This window comes from Sceloporus occidentalis, unplaced genomic scaffold (genome assembly GCF_023333645.1).
Source record: "Sceloporus occidentalis isolate IW3139 unplaced genomic scaffold, rSceOcc1.0.p SCAF_1, whole genome shotgun sequence".
NCBI classification, from domain to species: domain Eukaryota; kingdom Metazoa; phylum Chordata; class Lepidosauria; order Squamata; family Phrynosomatidae; genus Sceloporus; species Sceloporus occidentalis.
The window spans coordinates 62014173-62037599 of record NW_028316981.1 but is presented as its reverse complement, the minus strand read 5'-3'; the positions used below and the strand labels follow the sequence as shown (position 1 = coordinate 62037599).

Sequence of the window (23427 nt, the reverse complement as noted above, 5' to 3'; positions counted from 1 at the left end):
CAGTTGCCCACTCCATAACAGTGTGGAACCTCTCTCCATTGGTACAGTCAGCATCCATTGGGGCTTATTACTTTGAGGTTACACTGAGTGAGGGAGGAACCTTTATTAGGACCTACACAGATGCCACAAAAATATAGAAGCTACCACATTTGCTTCTGTGTAAAGGTATTGCCAAAGTAAATAAGAATGAAAAATTTTGACTAGGCAAAAGGAACAAAGCAGGTGAGTGTCTAATAGATTTTTGTGAAGCCAACAACTTATTCATTGCAAACTCATTTTTTATACAACCAGAGAAAAGGTTATACACATGGGCATCACCAGATGGCCAACACAAAAAACAAATAGATTACATAATTGGAAGTAAAGGATGGCAAAGCTTCACCCTGGTGGCCAAGACTAGACCAGATGCTGATTGTCGCACAGATCATGAACTACTCATTTCAAAAATAAAAGTAAAACTCAAGAAGAGAACAAATCCAGTCATCATACTAAAATACTGTATGAATTAAACAACATTTCCACATAATTCATTGACAATCTAAGGAACAGATTTGCAGTGCTAAGAATAATAGATCGAGAACCAGAAGAGCTTTGGTCTGAAGCCAGGGACATAATAAAAGAAGAATCCATAAAGACACTTCCAACAGACAAAAAGAAAGTGAAAAAACCATGGATGACAGATAAAATGCTACAAGCAATAAAGGAAAGAAGAGAAAATAAAAAGTAGATAGGAATAAACTAAGAATCATGAATGCAATAGTACAACAGCTAGTCAGCAAAGATAAGGAAAATTACAACAATGACAAATGTAGAGAAATAGAAGACAATGACAAAAAGGGAAGAATGAGAGACCTATTTCACAAGATTCGAGTAATCAAGTGAAAGTTCAAACCAAGGACCAAGATGCTCTATGACAATAAAAACAACGTAATTCAAAACCAGGAAGGAACAAAAAGACGGTGGATGAAATACACAGAAGAGTTATATAAAAGAGATGACATCATGAAGGACACAAAGAACAAAGAGCCATATGAAGATGAACCCCAAATTCTAAAAACTGAGCTGGAAACTGCAATAAAGGAAATGGCAAAAAACAAGACTCCTGGAACAAAAGATATTCCAATAGAACTGTTGCAATCCACATTGACAGAGCCAACTCTAGAGCTAACCAACATATGTCAACAGATATGCAAAACAAAACAATGGCCAACAGATTGGAAATGATCAATATACACCCCTATCCACAAAAAGGAGACATAAGAGATTGTAGCAATTATAGGACACTATCACTAATCTCCCACGCAAGCAAAATCATGCTCAAAATTCTGCAACACAGACTCCAACTATACATGGAGAGAGAAATCCCAGAGGTCCAAGCAGGATTCAGGAAAGGAAGAGGCACCAGGGATCACATTGCAAATATACAATGGCTATTGGAGCATAGCAGGGAGTTCCAAAAGAAAATCAGCACGTGCTTTATAGAATATATAATCTATGCAGTCAAACGCTTTGGCGTTTGACTGCATAGATTATGAAACACTTTGGAACACCCTTAAAAGACATGGGAGTGCCAACACATCTAATAATCCTAATGAGAAATCTATACTCAGGACAAGAGGCTACTGTCAGGACAGAACATGGAGAAACAGAATGGTTCCCAATTGACAAAGGAATCAGACAAGACTGCATCCTATCACCCTACCTATTCAACTTATATGTTGAACATATTGTAAGGAAAGTAGGCTTGGACATGGAAGAGGGAGGAGTGAAAATAGGAGGAAGAAATATCAACAATCTGAGATATGATGACGACACTATAATACTAGCAAAGAACCTCACAGACCTGGAACAACTACTAAAGAAGATCAACAAGAAACTACAAAGGCAGGCTTACAGTTGAACATAAAGAAAACAAAAATAATGACCACAAAGAACTTACACACATTCAAACTAGAAAATGAGGAAATAGAAATAGTAAAATAGTTCTCATATCTGGGATCAAACATTGATTGGAACAGGGACTGCCACCAGGAAATCAGAACAAGATTAAGAATGGGGAGGGTAGCTATGAAAGAACTAGAAATTATCCTAAAATGCAAAGACATACAACTCAGCACAAAGGTCAGAATCATACAAGCCATTGTATTCCCTATTACCATGTATGGATATGAGAGCTGGACAGTCAAGAAAAAAAGATAAGAGGAACATCAACTCTTTTGAGATGTTGTGCTGGAGAAGAGTGCTGAGGATTCCATGGAGAGCCAAAAGGACAAACAAATGGGTCCTAGAGCAGAGCAGGCCAGAAATATCTCTAGAAACTAAGATGACAAGACTTAGACTGTCTTACTTTGGACACATCATGAGAAGGCATGAATCACTGGAAAAGACAATAAAGGACTTTATTAAAGAGACCACAAATATGAGTTTGCAGGAGCTGGGCAGAGCAGTAGAGGACAGAGGGGCCTGGAAATGTCTCATCCATAGGGTCACGATGGGTCAAGATCAATGCGAAAGCAGGTAACAACAATGAATACATTGCCCCACTATTGGCTTTTGTAATGGACAAGTATTTTCTTTTTAAAATGGTCTTAAGATATTTACAATAAAATGTTAAGATGTTATGTTTGAAATTTCATCCATGCTTGAAGCTCACAGAAGTCATTCAAGTCACACTACAAACCAGTTGCTCTTTACGAAGTTAATTTATTACTGTAACCTAAAAGACCTCCCATTTTCTTTTTAGTATATGTACGGACCGACAATAGCAACTCAGTGCTTTCACTTTCACCCTCTTTTCCACAGGATTTACACTACCTACAATATATCCAGATGCTCTGCATTTTGTAGCATGTTAGCAAAATGGTTTGGAGGCACTTGAGGGTTTCTTTTAAAATGGTATTCTGGAGATCAATAATGGAGAACTGAAACACAATTTGCTCGTTGTGATCCAAATCTCATACAGAACACAGCCACCAGGCAGTGCTGGGCATATTCCCCATTATACTTTCAGTTTACACAGAGCAATGTCTAAGAAATATAATTGCTATCCCATATGAACTTAATGCTCAGCCTAGAAAATGTTCCAGATCCCCTGTGCTTGGTAGGAATTTTAGGCAGGAATACCTTTCGCAGCTCTGTGACAGTGATTGCTGCTTCTCTAGTACTGCAGGCTCCTATAACATAAAGAGGTGGAAATCATTTATCTGCAGATATGTTGCTAATTTGTATATGTGTGCAAAATAAACACATTTTTTCATGTACCACAAGCACAACTCCAACCATGGTTGAGCGTCCATAATTCCCAATTGATTGATTGATTGATTGAAATTTTATTTCTATACCGCCGTTCCCACGATCACGGCGGTTTACAGGCAATACAAGTGCAATACAATACAGATTAAAAGAAAACAACTTCACAATGAAAAACACCCCAAATAAAACCAGCGTAACTATACATCATTAAAATCCACATAGAATCAATTAAAAATTACTAATCAATCTAAAAAATCCAATACAATACAACACACAGTACATAGGGGAAAAGCAGTCAGGACATGTGAGGGAAGGCTTGACAGAGTAAATGAGTCTTCAGGTTCTTCTTGAACGACTCCAGGGAGGGAGCTAAGCGGAGCTCCTCAGGGAGAGTGTTCCAAGATTGCGGGGCTGCCACAGAGAATGCCCTTTGCGCCGTTAGTACAAATTTTGTCTTGGGAAGGCTCAAAAGATTTTTTCCCCCTGACCTGAGTGTGCGGGGCGGATTGTATGGGGAGACGCAGTCCTCCAAGTACTCTGGGCCCAAGCCATTTAGGGCTTTATAGGTAACAACCAACACCTTGTATTGGGCCCGGAAGCGAATTGGCAGCCAATGCAGATCTTTCAGTATCGGTGTTATGTGGCTGGCCCTGGAACTACCAGTGACCAGCCTAGCGGCCATATTTTGAACCAACTGCAGCTTCCGAGCTTGGTACAAGGGTTGCCCCATGTAGAGCGCATTACAGAAATCGAGTCGAGAGGTTACCAGTGCATGCACCACTGTTTCAAGGTCCCCCCGGTCGAGGTAGGGACGCAGCTGGCGTATCAGCCGAAGCTGATAACAAGTGCTCCTAACTGTCGCATCCACCTGAGGGATCAGGTGAAGCGACGAGTCAACGAGCACCCCCAAACTGCGAACTGAGTCCTTTACGGGGAGCGTGACCCCGTTCAGGACAGGTGGACAAACCTCCTTCCCAGGACCAGGAGAACCTATCACAAGCACTTCCGTTTTCTCTGGATTCAGGCTGAGTCTGTTTTCCCTCATCCAGCCCATTACCGACTCCAGACAGGCATTGAGCGGAGAGATGCCATCCCTAGTCACTGCAGCAGTTGGAGACACAGAGAAGACTATTTGGGTGTCATCAGCGTACTGATAACACCGCGCCCCGTGTCTCCGGATGATCTCTCCCAGCGGCTTCATGTAAATGTTAAATAGCATAGGGGACAAGATCGCTCCCTGAGGGACCCCAGATGTAAGGGCCCTCTTATCGGAGCGACAGTCCCCCAGCTCCACCATCTGGAATCTACCCGAGAGGTAGGAACGGAACCACTGCAGAGCAGTGCCCCCGATACCCAACTCCCCCAGGTGATCCAGAAGGATACCATGGTCGATGGTATCGAAGGCCGCAGAGATGTCCAAGAGCACTAACAGGGACACGCTACCCCTGTCCATGCCCAGACGGAGATCATCGACTAAGGCAACTATGGCAGTCTCAACCCCATAGCCCGCCCAGAAGCCGGTTTGAAATGGGTCCAGATAATCCGTATCCTCCAAGACCCTCTGCAGCTGGGAGGCAACCGCCCTCTCGATCACCTTCCCTAAAAATGGCAGCAGTGACACAGGCCGATAATTGTTTCGAATTAGGGGGTCAAGGGAGGGCTTCTTTAATAAAGGTTTTACAATGGCTGTTTTTAAATTCGATGGAAAAAGGCCCTCCCTGAATGATGTATTAATGATGCGACACAGCATTCCTGTTGTCGCCATTCCCCCTTGAACTGCCAGCCATGAAGGACAGGGATCGAGAGAGCAGGTCGTCTTCCTAACGCTGCCGAGGATCCTGTCCACATCCTCGGTACTAACAGACTCAAACTGATCCAGTATAACTGAGTCCACGGAAGCACTGGAAGCACTATTCAATGATTTGAATAGTTGATTTCTTTCAGAAATCTTTGTGCCAGCAGCTCAAACTGTCTTTTGGCCAGACTTTTAAAAAACAAAACAAAACAAAAAACAAATTTCTAGACATTGTAGCTATTCTTTCAAATAAAAAGTATCAAGTGCTGGCAACTGGTACAGGAAAGTCTGATGCCTTTGATGATACCTTCGATGGCAGTTCTGTTCAGAGACTTACAAAAGCTTACTCTTTAAGTACTTGTGTATTATAACTGTGGCATTTTAATAGAGGAAACTGAGTGAAGGAATTATACAATATGTATGACAGGAAACTATACAATGTGCATGACAGGAAGCTCCTCAGTTAAATGTATGAAGAGTAACAAAATTGGAGTGATTTCCAAAGAGTGACATTAAATCTTAATGAAATATAACAGGAAAATAACTTTTCTGAGTGCATCAATTAATTTGTTCATACTTAACAACACCAAACATTCATTACTAAGGAATACGTAACAGTAAGAAATATGTAATACCTCTTGAGAAGATTCTGTTGCCTGTGGGACAACTGGGGCTGCAGGTGGCACCTGCTGACCTAGAGGCTGATGATTATCTGGCTGAGTTTGCAGATAAGTAGTAGACTGCACAGGCAGACCATGATCTATTGGCATTGCCATGTTAGCTGCAGTCATTATGCTCTGTGAAAGACCTTCAGGAACGATGCAAGGGGGCAATGCTTCAGGCTGCAATTGCAAAGGTGGTGATATAACTGCAGAAGGTTGCACTGGCAATGCAGGAATCTGGGTTCCAATATCCACAGCATATTGTGGGTGTCCAGTTATCTGTTTTGATACAGCAGACACCTGTTATTACAGTCTCCCATCTAGAATACTAATCATTCACTTACCTAATCCTGTATTATCAAAATTAAATCTTGGTTAATAAAATGCTTACATTACTCTGTAATGAAACAGGATAGTGTCTTGTTTTTAGGAAGGAAGGACAGATGAATGGATGGACAGATGGATGGATCGAAGGAAGGAAGGAAGGAAGGAAGGAAGGAAGGAAGGAAGGAAGGGCCATTAACACAAACAATGATGCCATGGGTGATGAAATGCAACCCAAGTGGAAACTGCTCACCACAGCCAGCTGCTCATGTGGAACAATTCAATTCTGGTGTCTAAACATTTCCACACCACTGTAAAAAGCTAGTTACTGCTGTGGTGTAAATCACAAGACATATAGCAAATTTGTGCCTACCAGTTATCCATAATGGAGATCTGTATTTTCCACTTACATAAACCTCATATCTGGTAAAATGTTTCTTACCCTTTGCTACAGAGACTTGTTTTTGCCAAAATAAGGAGACGATTACAACAGTGATACCTGGTTATCCTAAAAAAGGGGCTAAAAGTAGTTGCATTTCAAATTATCACACTTCCACTGATTATTTCTGTGAACAGGGTTGACAAGTTGGATATGAGATTTTTTTAAACAAACAATGTAAGAAAGGTAGATATCACACATTCATTCATTGCTTGCACTGTGGATTCAGGCTTTTCTATAAAGTGCTATCCACCTGAAGACCACTTCAAATGTATGATCGGGACAGAGACCCAATGCTACATGAACAATGTTAGCAGAACATGTATTGGTGACCAGCTGTGGAACACTTGATGAACAAGTGTAGCTTGAAACCAAAACAAATTCTTGAAGTTGCAAGACATAGTTCTATTGTTGGCAATTTTGTAAATATGAGGAGGGTGATTTGAATTGATTTCATTTACTTTGCCATGAAAATAAGGCATGAAGGCTACATACAATTGAAAGCTACGCAGTTACATAACCAACCACAACCATCTTTGTGCTTTAAGAGGAAGCACCGAGATTGTACTGCAAATCCTTTTCAGATGTGTACATCAAACAACCTATGATTACATATCTATTAAAAGGATAAAAGGATGTTTTCTGAAACAGCACAAAGCATGGGCACATCATTATGCAGGTTTCCCCCATGGTGTATGAAACCAAAATTACAGAATCAAGCTTTACCTGAAGGGGAAACTGAATCAGGGATGGGATACAGAAGACACACAGACAGACAGACAGACAGAGGAGACAGCAGCAGCAAGGGAAAGCACAGAAGACAAAGAAAAAAACACTTTTAGTACTAATAAACTGCCATATAATGAATGTTTGTATGTGTTTTACAATGCTCTCTCTCTGTGTGAGAGCATACATTGCATCTCAGCTATGACAAAAATAGGCTGCATTCTTTGCAAAAAATAATTTTAAAATAATTTATAAAATAAATTGAGCCATGTTAATTAATGCTTAATAACACAATACAATTGGGTGAAAATAAAAAACTTCCATGTGAAGATTGTGTCAGCAGGAAAGTCCAGCTGTTTCTCTATTTCCATATACTGTGGAAAGATGAGGAAGATCAAATATTTTTGATCCATTTAAAGCATTAGAATAAGTTTAATAATGCAAAAATAAAGCAAAAATAATTTATATATGAAAAGAGAAACTAGTAACAGCCATAATTGGAACAGAGGCATGCTGTGATGCCCCTTTTCTCTCCATCCTCCCCTGGCAAAGCTTAAAAGGCCAATACATGTTTTTAAATACTTTCTGGTCAAGGCTGCTTATAATGTACCACAAGTATTTTTTGAAAAGTCATGAATCTGAGTCAAAACTGATACAGCTTTATCAGTATAACATATGTGACATGCTTAAAGAGCTACAGGACATGGAACAACTACTGTGGAAACCAATGGGGATATCACCATTGGTGCAATGGAGGCTGCCTGGTATTCAGATGCATATACATTCTTCACAAACAATATTGATGTACCAAATATATGGCCAAAGACAGAAATTTAGATACAGTAAAGCTGAAAGTACAGAAGAACAGATTGAAATGGAATGTTATGGATTTTAAGAAGGTGGATGGATGACATAAAATGCAATGGTTTCTTATTAAACAAAATAAATTCTTAGTAAGCCATTCATAAACAGCTTTCATATTTGATATAAACCCCTTAATGCTCAACTTATACAGTACTCATTACTTATATTACTTAACTTTTCTCTGCAGTATCTCTATATGTAATAATATCTTTTAAGATTAGGAATTCTTATTCATCTTCATTTTACAAATACTGACATTTATTGAATGTCTCATGTTTTTTCCCACCCATCCTAAAAAATCTGCAGCTGTAACAATGAAGATATTTCTTATATAAATATCCTCAAAAAGTATTTCTGAAATTATTGTTCCCTCTTGTTTAAAGACAAGTCTGTGTTACAAGCATACACTAACAGGATAATACTATCCATATCTACTCAGAAATAAACCTCCTCAGTTCAAGAAGATTTATTCCACAGGGAGGATATACACACAGGTAGTATGTTTTAATGTTGAAGAATTATCTTGATACTCCTCTGTGTGCAATAACATACTGGAAGCCACTATACTATATATCATCAACCTATCTATCTTGAATTGTATTTGTATTATTGCACTTTATTGTAATCTATTACAATTGTGCTATCAATTACAAATGCAAGTCTTTCTTCACTGTAGGAAGGAAATGGCTCTCCCAAACAAACCATGAGAATGTTATCATTTTGAATGAAAACTCTCAGAACCCTCCTGCCATTAGCCATTAGCTGTTCTGGAGTCACGGTCCAAAACAGTAACTTGTCAAACTGTTTCTGGGCTATGAATTAGTAGTTAAGGTACTTTACATATATGCTTACATATACTTTCATTCTGTGACTATACTAAATTCACCTGCAATTATTCTATTCACTCTGTCCTATGACTTTTAATAACAACCTTACTTTTGTAACTCTCTGGGAAAATATTTTTAATTAAAACAAGGAGAAAAATATCCCTCAATTTGTTTGATAGTTTGTTTGTTTGATAAAAGAACAAACTAGAGAACCATGATTTGGAGCAATACTCCTATGTTCTAGTGCCAAGAAAACCCATTGTCAAACAGATTACCTGGTTACCAGCCCCAGATGCAGACATAGTCTGTTCTGAAGAATGAATTATGCTTGGTTGAAGTGACTGTGGAAGTGGAGGCAGCTGCTGCTGCTGCTGCTGTTGTGAAACTGCTTGCATGTTCTGAGTGTGATGGGGAGAGGAAAGAACTTCATTCTGAATTATCTGCTGGAGGGTAGCCTGGTACATTTGCTGCTGGGAGAGCTGCGCTACCGCATGATGTGTTGGCAAAGCTGGTACTCCCGATGGAGCCACAGCAAGTAATGGTATTGGAGCAGCCGACATATTTGGCACAATTGTTTGGCAGGGTAAGACCAAGGAAGCCACAGTAGTATGAGGAAGGTTGACTGCTTGCATGGGTAGGGCAGGGGAAGTTGATGTCAGTGGCAGAGCAGGGTTCACAGGGAGGCTTGGTAAGATCACAGCTGGAGGAAAATACTGAGAAGGAGGAGGTATAGGGGGCACATTTGCAGCAGGTATGTCAGACAGGTTTGGAGGATGGCTGTCAAGTCCTGCCAGAGGAGTAACTGCAGGAATGACAGGAAATTGAGGAATCTGAAAAAAAATATAACATTACATGAATTGCAAGAGTGTTCCCGGATGGCACTAAGTTAATCCATTTACCTTTCTAATACAATTATACTGAATAGTGACCTCCACCCATTTTCATGAGTCTATAGGAACAGCAAGTGACATTGTTCTAGAACAAACACAGAACAAGACTTCAAAGCAGTTGCCTATCAATTAGAGCAGCCCAAAACAATGGGAAAGGAAATGTACTCCTCATGCAGTTGTCTGTCAATAGCCACTCCTGGTATGTATCTGCGTTACAGACATAAATAGATGTTTATACATACATTACAGAAACTCATCCTGATGCATGGGCTTCTCATGAACATCATCGGAATTTGTATGCCTAGCCAGTGTTACTCTTTTAACTGAAGTGAAAGAAAACAAGCATTTTGTCTACATCGAAAGTGCTGTGGTTGCAAATTGCTGCTAAGTCAAGCCAACACTATTTTTTAAAACAAGCAAACAAAAACTACATGCAGCTAAGTGTTTCCCACAAATTGATCAGTATTTCTCAGACTGGAAATAGGGGTGATATTTCACACAACATTGGTACCAGGTCTATAAAGTGTACATTTCTACTAGAACCATTCACAGAAAGTGTATGGTGCTTTAAGTTCTCAAAAGAATTTGGTCCATGCCCTAGTGGTCTCTCGACTCGACTACTACAATCTTCTCTTGGCAGGGCTTCCTCTCTCTCATCTCCACCCACTGATTTCTGTTCAGCACTTAGCTGCTCGTATTATCTCACTCACTCACCAGTATGACCATGTCTCCCCTCTGTTGTCATCCCTTCACTGGCTCCCCTTTCCCTTCTGCATTCAGTACAAGCTTCTCCTGCTCACCTTTAAAGCCCTCCATGGGCTGGCCCCTCCCAATCTCTCCAAACTACTTTCTCCCTACATCCCCACTCGTTCCCTCTGTTCTGGTAGCCAAGGTCTCCTGTCCCAGCCCAGGATTTCCACTGCCCCTTCCCAGATTCGTCCCTTCTCGCTTGCTGCCCCTCACTCCTGGAACCTCCTTCTCTTACAACCACGACTCAACATGTCTCTAACCAGCTTCAAACTGAGTTAAAGACCATATTGTTTAGGGAAGCGTTCCCAGGGAGTCTGTGATTGTGTCCTGGTTGTTCAGATGCTTGACTCAATAGTGGATATTGCTGTTCTAACTTGTTGTATATGATGTTTTTAATTTGTTGCTTTAACTTTTAGACTGTATGCCATAGGCAGGCTTTTATATTCTTGATTTTACTTGGTTTTGTACAGCGCCATGTAGATTTATGGCGCTTTATAAATAAAGCTAATAATAATCAAATGACAGAGTACCTGTACTCAGACTGCATCTACAATGCAGTATTAATGAAGTTTGATACCACATTAACTGACATGGCTAAATACTGTGGAATCTTGGAATTTATAGGCGGGGTACAGACTGCCCAAAAAGGGTGGTCTGCCCGTGCCTTGTTTTGCTGTGCGAGGAAGCTGCAGCGGACAAACCGCACGGCTTCCTTGCACCACAGTGCGCCAGTGGTGCACTCACGATGTTACAATGGTGTCGCGACGTGAGGATGCTAAGCGTTTATTGCATCAAAATGGCAGTGCCCATCTGTACAGGCGCCGCCATTTTGACGTACAGAATACGTGCTAGGGTTGCAGGGTATCTGTAAGCGATGCCCCGAGGCAACCCTAGCACGTATTCCTTACATGCTAAAAGGCCCATCTGTATTGGGCCATAGTTTGGCAAGACCCCAGAGCTCTCTTTACAGGGAAGGCTAAATAGCTCTCAAAACTACAAATCCCAAATTTCCATAGCATTGAACCATGGCAGGCAAAGAGGTGTCAAACTGCATTAATTGTGCAGTGTAGATGCAGTTTCAGTTTGGAGATGATGGGTGTGGGGAAAGGCAGACAGATATTCCTAACAATCCAGAATTAAAGAATTTTCAGAAAACCTTCATTTAATGCAAATGCTTCTGCACCACCAGGTAGCTTCTGTGGTACTGTGGAAGGCAATCACACTTATTACAGACATGCAAATTGACGTGCATAGGAATTCTCAGCATTAAACAACTTGACTTTTTGGAAACTCATAGTCTCATTTAATGCATACATTCGTTATGAAGCAAATTCTGGGATATAATTTGTTTTAACAGCTCTTTAAAAAAATCTTGCATTCTTCTTGGATTACTCAATAAAGACATGATCCCCCTATGGAATAAGGCTATATCCTATATAACCATGCAAAAATTACATATTTCCTCTTATCTTATCACTTATGGTTGCTTTTAGACAATAAGGTTTTTCTAATCCTACACAAACTTCCCTGTTGAATGCTTCAGGCTCTACAATAGACATTCAGCTTGTCAAAGCCCTTGTTGCATTCTCTATCTTGTTACTGCCAGCTCAGTTTCCATCTCCCTTCCCAGTATCTTTCATTATTTTATTTCTCAACAGCCAATCACTTGCAGTTAAGCAATATATCTCTGAAAGTGAGCAGCACCAGTGAGCAACATGAACTATCCTGAGATCTCAGGAGAGGACTCAGTTGCTAAGAGGAGACTTTAGTGAGGTGACAACACAGGAAATTAAGATATAAACAACTCATCTGCGAAAAATCCAAAATGTACCACTGCAAGTACCGAGAAGTTACAAAGTTATAAAGATGAATAATCTAAAACAGAGAAGATATCAGAAAGAAAACCAAAAAGAAGATAAAAAAGAATTGGACAATTTTATTTTGAAAAACATTGTTTTTTATATATGCTATCGCCTAATTTGGGGCTAATAGGACTTGAGAAAGCGGGAGATAACAGTGGGTTTTTTAAAAATACGTTTTTCTTGTTATTTTTCTGGTTCAGGCTGTTCACACTGTTATTCTTACTGTTATATTGTCTCCTGTTTTGTGATTGCTACCAGCTATTAAGTATTTTAATTTTTTAAAAAATACTGGTGTTTAGTCCAACATTTAAACTGAATTGTTCAAGAAAAACAAATGTAATTTAATTCATGTATATCGCTAAAGGACTGGAACGTAAAGGCGCTTTGAAACATATTTGCCTGAATGGTTTGTTCCTGTTGTTGTGCTCTGCATTCTTCCTTTTTCTGGATCTCATTTTTATTGAAATTTGAGTTAACAAATAATGGTGAGTGGTTTGCTGCTACCAGTCCTGCTAACACCTGAATTTTAATTGCTAGTACTTTATTTAAACATACCAGTACAGGTAGATTGCTTCATTGTTGGAATTCAAAATTAGCTGTATTCATCTGGATCAGTAGGCAAAGGGTTTTCCAAACCTTTGGTCCTCCAGATGTTTTGGACTTCAACTCCCAGAATTTTTGATTGTTGGCCAAACTAGCTAGGGCTTCTGGGAGTTGAAGTCCAAAATGCCAGGAGGATCAAAGTTTGGGAAACACTGTGTAGCACCTTTGAGACCTTAAGTTAAAACAGATAGGCCTGATAAATCAGGCTGCGGCTGCTACATCACGATCTGCGCCAGGGCTGCAGCAACCAAATGTGCCTGGCCCTGATCCTGGCTGCTGCCATGGTTTTGAACCTGGCCAGCAAAAAGGGCAGTATTTTACCACTACTTTTTGGCTCAGTTCTTTGTAAAAGATGTGGCCTTGGCACAGTTTCTAGCCACACTTGGGGTATGCGTCATGTAAATGCTACGCCCCGGACATGGCTGGAAAAAAAAGCTGACAAAATGCTTAAAAAATAAGTATCTACTTTCTCCTTTGTAAAGCATAGTTAGTGGGTCACTTTTAGAACAGAATTTATTAATATGTAAGAAGAAAATGCATTTGAATGCAACTTAGGGCACTATCATCTGTTAATATGGAGACTGTATATTCTCCAAGTGTCTTGCTTCAGAAGGGACATCCTGTTTAACCATCCATCGTCCCACGTTTTGAGTTGCTTTTAAAATATCCTGCTTTCTGTCTCCTCCACCCACTTTCCCTCTTTGTCTTCAGCTTACTTCAGTTTGCTGCAAACTGAGTTTAAAGTACAGAGGTTACTTGTGATCCATTAACTCAGTAGGGGAAGAGGATAGGAAGAGTGAAATCTTGCCCTTTCCAGTAGATTTGGGCAAACACAAACTGTGGCAATCTCTCTGAGCTTGTGTGTTTTTCTTCATTAATACCTGTTGCAATCTTGATCACACTCTGATGTTGCTTAGCCACATATGTCTTAGTTTTGAGCTATCAAATGTTGGAGATTGTGAACCTGACATTGGAATTTTATACACATTTACCTGGGAGTACGTTTCATTTAATTCAAAAAGACTTGCTTGCTTAGGGATTCATATGCTTTCAGTGTTAATATAGGTAATAAGCAACATAAACATAAAGTGATGTGCAAAGACCTTGTCCTCATCAAACATTTGTTGTTTTCTTCATTCAGCCACCAGCATTCACCCCAGCCCTGTTTTGGCACAGTCTGAAACAGAGCACAGGTACTTTCTTTCCTGCAGGATAGTTCAGATAGAACTTTTCTACTACTAGAATGAAAAGAATCTGCATTTCTTCTCTTAGTAGGGGAAGTGAAACTCGCATACTAAACTAAGAAAACAATTAAACAAATGAAATGAAAATAGCTAGAGCTCAAAAAAAGGAGGGGAGTCATAATTTGCCTATCATGCAGAAAAATAAAATGCAAAGGTATCACTATTAACTAGAATTCATTGGTCCTGTGACAGCTTGCAATACAACAGTTCAGGCAAATTAAAAGCTAATGCAGAAAAGGGAAAATAAACAATACCATCTCTTCAGAGATGGTAAAACCTTGTTGCTAACTCCTGTTCTCACTATCTCTCTTTTAATCATCTCTTTGGGATGGATATTTACTTTTTAACTAGATCTATGCAAACAATTCAGCCAAATCATGAACTGAATTGAGCTGATTTACACCAATGGAGAGGAGGGCAAGGTAAGATTGACAGGTCCCAAGTGATCTAGTGGTCCAGACATCCAACTACAGTAAACAAAAGCTAGACAATGTGTCTGCAACACATTTCAAAACAACACCATATAAGGGAAACACCAGGACAAAGAGAGGGGAGTACAGAAGGCAATCTGGATTTAGCTCATTGATAGTTCTAGTTTCCAATCTAAGCCAAGAAGCACACCAGAACCCTCCACTCACAGTGCTCATGGGAAGGGATCTTGAAGAGTATAAAATCTATTATCTTCCATTGTCTGTGTTCTTAAAGCTAGGAACCTCAGCTTTCAACTTATGCCTGCCATCAAACTATGTCCCCCACCCATGAATGTGCATATACTGAAGTTTTTAGTTGTTGCTGGTGATGGTGATGATCCATCGTCATCTTTATTTCCTAAAATCAGGTCTTAAAGAGGCTTGACTTCTGATCTTGGAAGCTAAGCATGATCAGCTCTGGTTAGTACTTGCTTGGGAAACCACCAATGAATACCAGGCTCTTTAGACTATATTTCAGAGGAATGAACTAGTAAAACAACTTCTGAATATTCCATGCCTTGGAAAACCTTATGAAAATTCATGGTGTTGCTATAAACTGACAGGTGTCTTGAAGACACACACATACCATGTACCATTAGGTGTGTGGGAAGTGTGTGTGTGTGTGTGTGTGTGGGGGGGTGCGTACTGCACCAGGTGACACACTAAAAGGTTGGTGGTGACACCACTGCACCTCAAACTGCTTTTGGAGATGTTGTGAGTGGGTTGAGGCTCAGTAAAGGACAAAAGTGATGCCCCAGATTTTTTTTTAAAAAAATAAAATTTCAATTCTTAAACAAAAATTATTTTTAATCTATAATTTTTAAAAATTCTTTTGTAAAATTTTCTTTAAAAACAGCACATTTTACCAAATTTTTACTTGGACCACATGAAACTATACATATGTAAACACATTTATTCTGTGTGTACAATGTTGTAATTTAAAGGTACAATTTTAATTTTGCTAGTTGTTTATTTCACAACTATTGGCATTTGATTCAGTGATATATAGAAATTACAATGTATGAGTAACATTAATACCAAGAACATTATTAAGGATTCTGTATGTTGTGATATAGGAAGAAGTCAGTGGAGGGGGTGACACCATGAGTTACTGCATTGGGTGACACTAAACCTAGTGATGCAACTGCCATGTACATGAAATTATACTCAGGTATGGGGAAAACAAACAATTAATAAAGATGTCATTAAATGAAAAATGCTGTCTGAAACCTCTGGCATTCATGTTTTTGAGATCTACTGCTTACATAACTACCTATGCAAATAGTTATCCCTATGGATGTTAAACAATTGGATTTTTTTTCCTACTGGAACCTCTCAGCCTAACCTTGAATGGTAATGTGAATACACAGCCTTTCTCCAAAAGGACCTGAATATAAAGACAAGGGATGCTTATACAGATTTTCTAATGGCTGTTGTTTAGTTCTTATTTTTTTCTGAAAAATCTCCAAGTACAGTTGGCCCTCTGTTTTTGCGGGGGATCCATTCTGAAACCCCTCCACGCACATATTCAAGATTCATAGGCTTCAATGGGGCGTGCGCCAGGTATGCACACTATTGGAAATAGCGAAGGTTGCCCTTCTGCAGATATTCGAGGACGCAGATCTCAGATCCGTGAGTTAGAACTGAGTGTGAGTTTTATGAGGCAAAGAAGGAGTTCCTTATACTCTATTCTGTTGTTTAGAAAACAACAGTACCAGAGGGGTCCTGGAACCAAACCTCAGGTGATACTAAGTGACCAATGTATTTTTTTATCTTGGAAAGAGATGTACTCAATAAAATGAAAAAAAAAATACATTGGATTTCAGTAAATGAATAACCTACATTCCAAAGAAACTATGAATATAATTAGTCATAAATTTTTGCTTCAGTATTTTTCTGTTTACTATGTACACGCACACCCAGTTTTAAAGAGAGAAAAAGGAAACTTCCAACCATTTGCTATTTATAAATTACAGCAGGCCCTTCACATTTGCTGGGGTTAGGGGTGCAGGACCCACATGAAAATGAAAAAACAAACAAACAAACAAACAAAAACGCAAATAAAACTTTTTTTTACCTGAGAGAACACCTCTCAAGGTCATCCAGTGCAACTCTAAGGCCAACCTCCAGCAGAAGTTGACCACAGAATTGCACAGGAGAACCTACAAATACCTATAAAAGTATTTTCTCTAGGGATCTGCTGGTCCTCCAGTATGTCTCTATGGTCAACTTCTGGCAGAGTTGTGCTGGAGGAACTAGAAAGAACATGTTAATCAAAATCATGAATAAATCAAATTTGCAAATGTCAGGTCCACAAATGTGGAGGGCCAACTGAACATCCTTTGCATATTCTGCCCTTTTACCCTTTTGGAACAATATCTAAACTATAAGCCTCCAGACAGTGATGTATCCACTTCAGTTGTTGTAAACTGATCTATTTATTTTATGCACAGTACTAATAAACAATAACAAAAAATATTAGTGAATTTTCTGAGTTTTAATAAGTCACAAATGGAAAATTGGTATACAATAATTGCAAAGATTAAGTTCTATCAGCATAAAGTATTTGTAACAGAATGAAGATCTTTACTGAACTCTTGAGGTCAATTTACCTGGGCAGGAGGGACAGATGGAAGTGGCTGCACAGGAGGAATTTGCAGAGGTGCCAATGGTGTACTGGTAGCTGCCATCTGAGATGTGGGAGTTTGATACTGGGGTAGCATTTGAGGTGCAGGCTGCTGCACTGGGCAAATAGGCTGGCTGGCGATAACTTGGGGTAGAGGTGATGGAGGTGGGATGGAATGCTGGTAAAGAGAAAAGAAATGCACAGGACAAAAAGAAAGATAGAAACATTATTCATTTGTCACAAGAACTATCTAATAGCTCAATATGGATGTGAGCAGAATGATCATTTGAGCACAGAGCAAATAAACACGGAAAACAGTCCTAATCTAAGATGATGGCAGGACACTTTAAAAAGAGGAGGAGGAATAATAATAATAATAATAATAATAATAATAATAATAATAATAATAATTTAGTATGGGCAACACCTGCTCTACACACCACCTTCAATGTTTGAAATACAATAATCTAGATGCAACATGAGTCACACTTTAGTAGTTCAACCTTGGCAATTGTATTTTGGCTTAATAAGCCAAGCTTATGGCCTATTTGTGCATTCCCTTGCTCCTCCAGACATTCAAAGGAAGGAAATTAATCACTGGATGAGTAAACATAGCATCATGCTCAGTTTTGGTAGATTACACAAACTTGGCTTAATATCATGGTTTCTTTTGAATGATGTAACCACTATTTGAAGGAGGTAACAGGAAAACACTACTAATCAGAAACTTTGAACTCACAACCTTGTGGCTGCAGTACCAGCATTTAACCACTGCATCACCAGATATGATGGAGTGTATGTGTGTCCCGGTGTGACAGATTCAGTTCTGTGTGCCCAGCACCTTGTGCTTCATCTCATTTCTTGTGCTGGTGGGGCTTTGGCAATTGGTGAATTATGACATCAACCAGCCCATATTTTCCCCTCCCTATCTAGCCCTGGAAGTTGTCATTCCATCAAGGAAAGAGATGGGGATTTGAGTCATCACGACCTGTGGCACCACTGGTTACTCCCTCCCTAAAGCCTGCCCTGTGGTCAGTGACTATCTTCTTTTTAATTCATACACATTTGCATATATAAATTGAAACATATATTTTTCATCTGAGGAATGAGGCTAAAATGTTTCAGATGCTTAGGTAAGTAATAAAGTAAATGGCACACTTCATAGCAATGACCTGGCATTGGACAGGATAGTCTCCCTCCCTTCTTGACCACTGTAAATCTATAGTGAAAGGAATTTGGGCAGGGCAAAAAAGAAGGTTAGAAGATGAATGTCCCTGATTCAAGTGTGCTGTCCACATCATTAGGATACAACAACTGAGAAGGATCCCAAGAACTTGATCAAGTACAATGCTGGATACTTCCCCAGACTTCATAATGACAGTGGCATGATGTTCTGAGTGAATAATAATAATATAATAATAAAAGTTATTTTTATCCTGCCCCTCTGTGAACACAACCAGGGTGGCTTATAGCATTAAAACATACATTCCTACATCCCAGAATCCCACTCCCCTTAAAATAGAATTAAACTGTTTACAATTTAAAACATAATTTAAGAATAATAAACAAATAAGCAAGTAATAACCTAACAATAATAACAGTAATAACAACAGCAAAAGTCAGGGTCTGGCCAGGTATGGCTGGTTAGCAGGTTAGGCTTTGTTGGTGACTGGGTATCTATTCAGGAAATGCCTGCCAGAAGAGATCTGTCTTAATAGCTTTTATGAAGCTGTTTAAGGTGGTAATGTGATAGATCTCATCCGGCAGGCCATTCCATAATCTGGGAGCAGTTGCTGAAAAGTCCTCTGGGCGGTAGCAGACAACCTAGTTTTTATGAGTTGCAGCAAATTCCTCCCAGAGGACCTGAGTGCTCAGGGTGGATTATATGGAAGGAAGCGGTCCTGAAGATAGGTTGGAGCCAAGCCATTTAGGGCTTTAAAGGTAATAACCAACACCTTGTACTGGGCCCGGAAACGAATGAATGAGTGAATTTTTCTTCCAAGTGGTTACCAAATTAATCTTTGCAGAAAAACTGAGGACTGTAGTTCTCTCACTCATTTAACATATCACAGATGAACTGACACATGCCTAATTTATTGTTGTTGTTAGCTGCCATCAAGTCAATTTTGATTTATGATGACCCTAAGAGACTTCCAAGTCTCCTTATTCCCAGCTGCCCTGTTCAGGTCTTGTAGACTCAAGCCTGTGGCTTCCTTGATTGAATCTATCCATCTAGAATGCAGTCTTCCTCTCTTTCTGCTGCCTTCTACCTTACCAAGAATTATTGTATTTTCTAGTGAATCATGTCTTCTCATGATATACCCAAAGTATGGCCGTCTCAATTTAGTCATCTTTCTTCCAGGGAGAGTTCAGATTTGATTTGCTCTAGGACCCATTAATTTCTTTTTAGCAGAACCTTTTAGTAGAACTCTTCTCCAGCACCATATTTGAGTTGACGTTCGTTCTATCAGTTTTTTTCATTGTCCAGCTTTCATACATAAAAATGGGAAATACTATACAATGGACCATGATGACTTTAGCATTCATGATCTTGTCCAGTTCCTCCATGAACTTCCAAGTCCTAGACTTTTTCTCATTTCTTGATAGCATTCTCTGCTCTGATTAACTATTGAGCCATGATATGGAAAATCTTAAACTATTTCAATGTTATCATTGTAATTTAAAATTATGTATATCACCTGTGGTCATTATTTTTGTTTTCTTAATGTTCAACTCAAAACCTGCCTTTCTACTTTCTTCCTTTATTTTCTTCAATGATCATCTCAAGTCTTTGTCACTTTCATCTAGCAATATGGTGTCAACTGCATACCTTGAATAGGTGATGTTCCTTCCTCCAATTTTCACACCTTGTTCTTCCTTATCTAATTCTGCTTTATGTACAATATATTCAGCTTACAAGTCATAAATTCAGCACAGGGTGATAAAATGCAACCTTGCTTGACCTTCTTGCTGATTGGAAACCATTCAGTGTCTATACAGTCTGTCTTAACAATGGCTTCTTGTCCCGAGTACAGGTTACGCACCAGGACATGCGTAATAGTTGTTTTAAATTTAAATTCAAACACTGCATTTGAAGATTTGCTAATAAAGCTTTCAGTGTATTCACTATTACATACAAGCTTTTTAAAAATCCCCTAGATTTATTCAGTGCATTTCCCTAATGCTGGAAAATAGAGGTTCTCACCTGTTGGCTGGCTAAGACAGGCTGTGGTGGTCTCATCTGCACAGGGGTAGCTGAGGTGGGATGGACCACGGGGAAGGGGATTGCTGGTTCTTGGTAATGTTGTGGTCGTTGAGAAACAACAGCAGGAGGAGCCTGAACCACTGGAAGTCCAGGCTGAAAGACAGTGAGAGAAAAGGCACGCTGATTACTTTAGAAAATTATATCCTGCTAGGATTATTGACTGCAATGTGAAGATAACAGAAGATCACAGCCCCAGCGGCAATTGTGTAGCTGTTCAAGAAGCAAGGTTCACTATGCATCTGACAAAGTAGAATCAGTCTATGAAAGCTAATGCTACAACATCTTTTGTCCAATTAGTTTTAAAAGTCTCACAAGATCCCTTTGCATAATAGTAATTCAAATTAAGATGATCTGACAAATGTTGTTTGAGTAAAGTATATATTGCCATAATTATCACAGTGGAGCGCAATACCTGAACAGCTTACGCAATTATGAAAAAAAAAATCATTAAAAATAGAATATGTTCACATGGAAAGGAAAGCTGTAGCAATGTAATTTAAAAATTTGGGAAAGGCAAGTCATAACCTAGTAATAAACTTTTCCCCCATTTCTGAGCATGCACACATTGATCTAATACATACACCAGGAATAGGAAACATGAATGACTCCACATATAAAAACATTTTTGAATTTAATTTTTTTAATGTATTAGCATTAGAAAGCCTTTCAGCAAAATGCTGTTCTCTATCAATTCATAGACTATGCAAATTATGAGCAGAAAATGGTGGAATGCTGAATGAAAAGCTGTGGAATAAAAAAAGTTTCTAAAGCAGACTGGGGGAACTGGGCCCCTCCAGGTATTAGACCCCCAGTCCCATCATCTCTTACGTTCAACTATGCTGTCATACATGCTGAAGCCCAGCAAATTTACAGCACCACACTTTCCCCCATCTTTGCTTTAAATCTGTTGTGGGTGCTTTGATTGTGAGTTCTTGTATGGCAGGGGATTGGTCTGGATGGTTCTTGTGGTTTCTTTCAACTCTATGATTCCATGATTCTATGATCTTATATAGCTACAGACTACTAAATAATCTTGTTGGGGCTTTTATATGGAATTACAGGAAAAACTGTGTAGTCTAGACTGAGCAGCTAGGAACCCTAGAGGATAGGAAAGACAAATGACACACCCAGATATCCAAAGATTGTTATTTTAATAAGCCAGTAAGCTTCACTAAACTTTTTTAATACCATACACTGAAAAGAGAGAGGGGGAAAATCAAACTATGATTTAGTGGACTAAATCTAATTGTTAGTCCGTACTAGAATAGATCTACTTAATCAACTGCTGGATGGTAAGTCAACACTTATGTAAAGCTCATTGATTCTACTGTGGCTGGGACTAGCAGTTGGCTTTAGGACAATAAAATAATGTTCAAGCAACTAAATGTTAAGCAAATACTTCTTTTATGAAATAATATTTTACTTTATTAGCTACCACAAGTGCCATGTTCATTCCTTACAAATGAGAATCAAATTAGAAATAAAGATTGGAATGGATCATAGCACCCTATATGTTGAATTTGTTACCCTCCTGCAAAGCCGAATAGTTTCATTTGAAGAAGCAACAAGTTACCAGTAAAATAAAACCTGAAAAATAGTGTATTATATGAAAAACTGCTTCAATAACAGCAACAGCTGTTCTAGCAGTCTTGTAAACACTGATATTGGGCACATTTTCCTCTTTCTGGATTAAGACAGTGAGGTGACTGTGGAATACATGGGACCATCCATGCTAAGTACATTTTAGGTCTATTACAAGCATTTTGAAAACAAGGGGAAAGCAGGGAAAGTATGAGTTTTCTAAAGGAATGGAAGTCATTCCGGGTCAAAAAGGATGCATTGAGTATCATTCTTGGAGGTGTTCATACTTCTAAGTGGAGAAGGGAGCAAGAATTTCTACCTACCACATTACTGCCATATTTTTTATTAGCTAGGCTGCTCACAGGGCTTTGCCCAGCTTGAATCCAGTTGCCATACTGTATCAATGAAGTTTTATCTGGACTAAGTTTGTGACAGGACTGTATATGTTCAGGTACATTGGCTGTCTTGGAAATAAACTCTAAACACAGGGCTTTTCTCATGACGTATGATGTTCCCACAGGAGCAGTGTGGGATTGTGAATTAATTAGGTGCTGCAAAGATTCACTTAATAAAGTAACGTCTGAAGTTGACTCATCAGGCTTATTTTCTTCATGAAGCGTTTGAGATATACAGCTGGTCTTTAGATTATCAGAGAGGAAAGAAGGACTATGTATGGCACATTTGAGCGGCATTAATAATTCAGTTTTGTTCAGATCTGCTCCAGCATGAAGGAGACGGGCCAAACATTCATGACAAGAAGGTTTAATGAGCATCAGTTCAGCAGAATTTGAAGACTTCTGTAATCCTAGTAGCTGTGATTCACTTGATTCATCTTTTTCTTGCAATGGTTTTAGATTTGATCCCTGCAGTTCTGCTGCAAAAGGCATCACATTTGGTGTCAATGCTACCGCTGAATCACTATGGCGACGACAGCTACAGGAACTGCTTGGCATCATAGATAACAAATACTTGTTAGTACAGAAGCACTGTGTCCCAGTGGTCTCTGAGGAGTCACATACAAGGCATGTGCCAGCTTTGTCATTGGAAAGAATCAAAGGTTTATGTTCAACTGCTTGTAATTCCTCTTCTTGTGTCAGTTCCATTAATTTCTTTTGGCCAAAATTGTTGTAAAAGGAACATGAGAGAAAGTATGGATGCCTTTCTAGGTACTGGTTGTTAGATTTTGGAACTTCTACAACAGAAGTGCTTCTTCGTCTCTGTGAAGGATTAAATCCTGGGACAGAGCT

General features: G+C 39.2%; 1 protein-coding gene across 8 annotated transcripts in view; it reads right to left on the bottom strand.

Annotated features, from left to right (window-relative positions):
• LOC149321477 (serine/threonine-protein kinase WNK2-like) overlaps nucleotides 1–23427 on the bottom strand; it is a 155823-nt gene that overhangs the window by 61623 nt on the left and 70773 nt on the right. For all 8 annotated transcript variants that reach the window (XR_016281050.1, XM_089522956.1, XM_089522947.1 and 5 more), the window contains exons 10-14: nucleotides 20540–20692; nucleotides 17321–17512; nucleotides 9165–9719; nucleotides 5683–5988; nucleotides 3124–3173 (exon numbers count right to left, since the gene is read on the bottom strand). Coding sequence is in view for 7 of the 8 variants with exons in the window: in XM_089522956.1 (XP_089379082.1) it covers nucleotides 3124–3173; nucleotides 5683–5988; nucleotides 9165–9719; nucleotides 17321–17512; nucleotides 20540–20692 (1256 nt within the window). In the remaining variant the exon portion in view is untranslated. The remainder of the gene's footprint in view (nucleotides 1–3123; nucleotides 3174–5682; nucleotides 5989–9164; nucleotides 9720–17320; nucleotides 17513–20539; nucleotides 20693–23427) is intronic.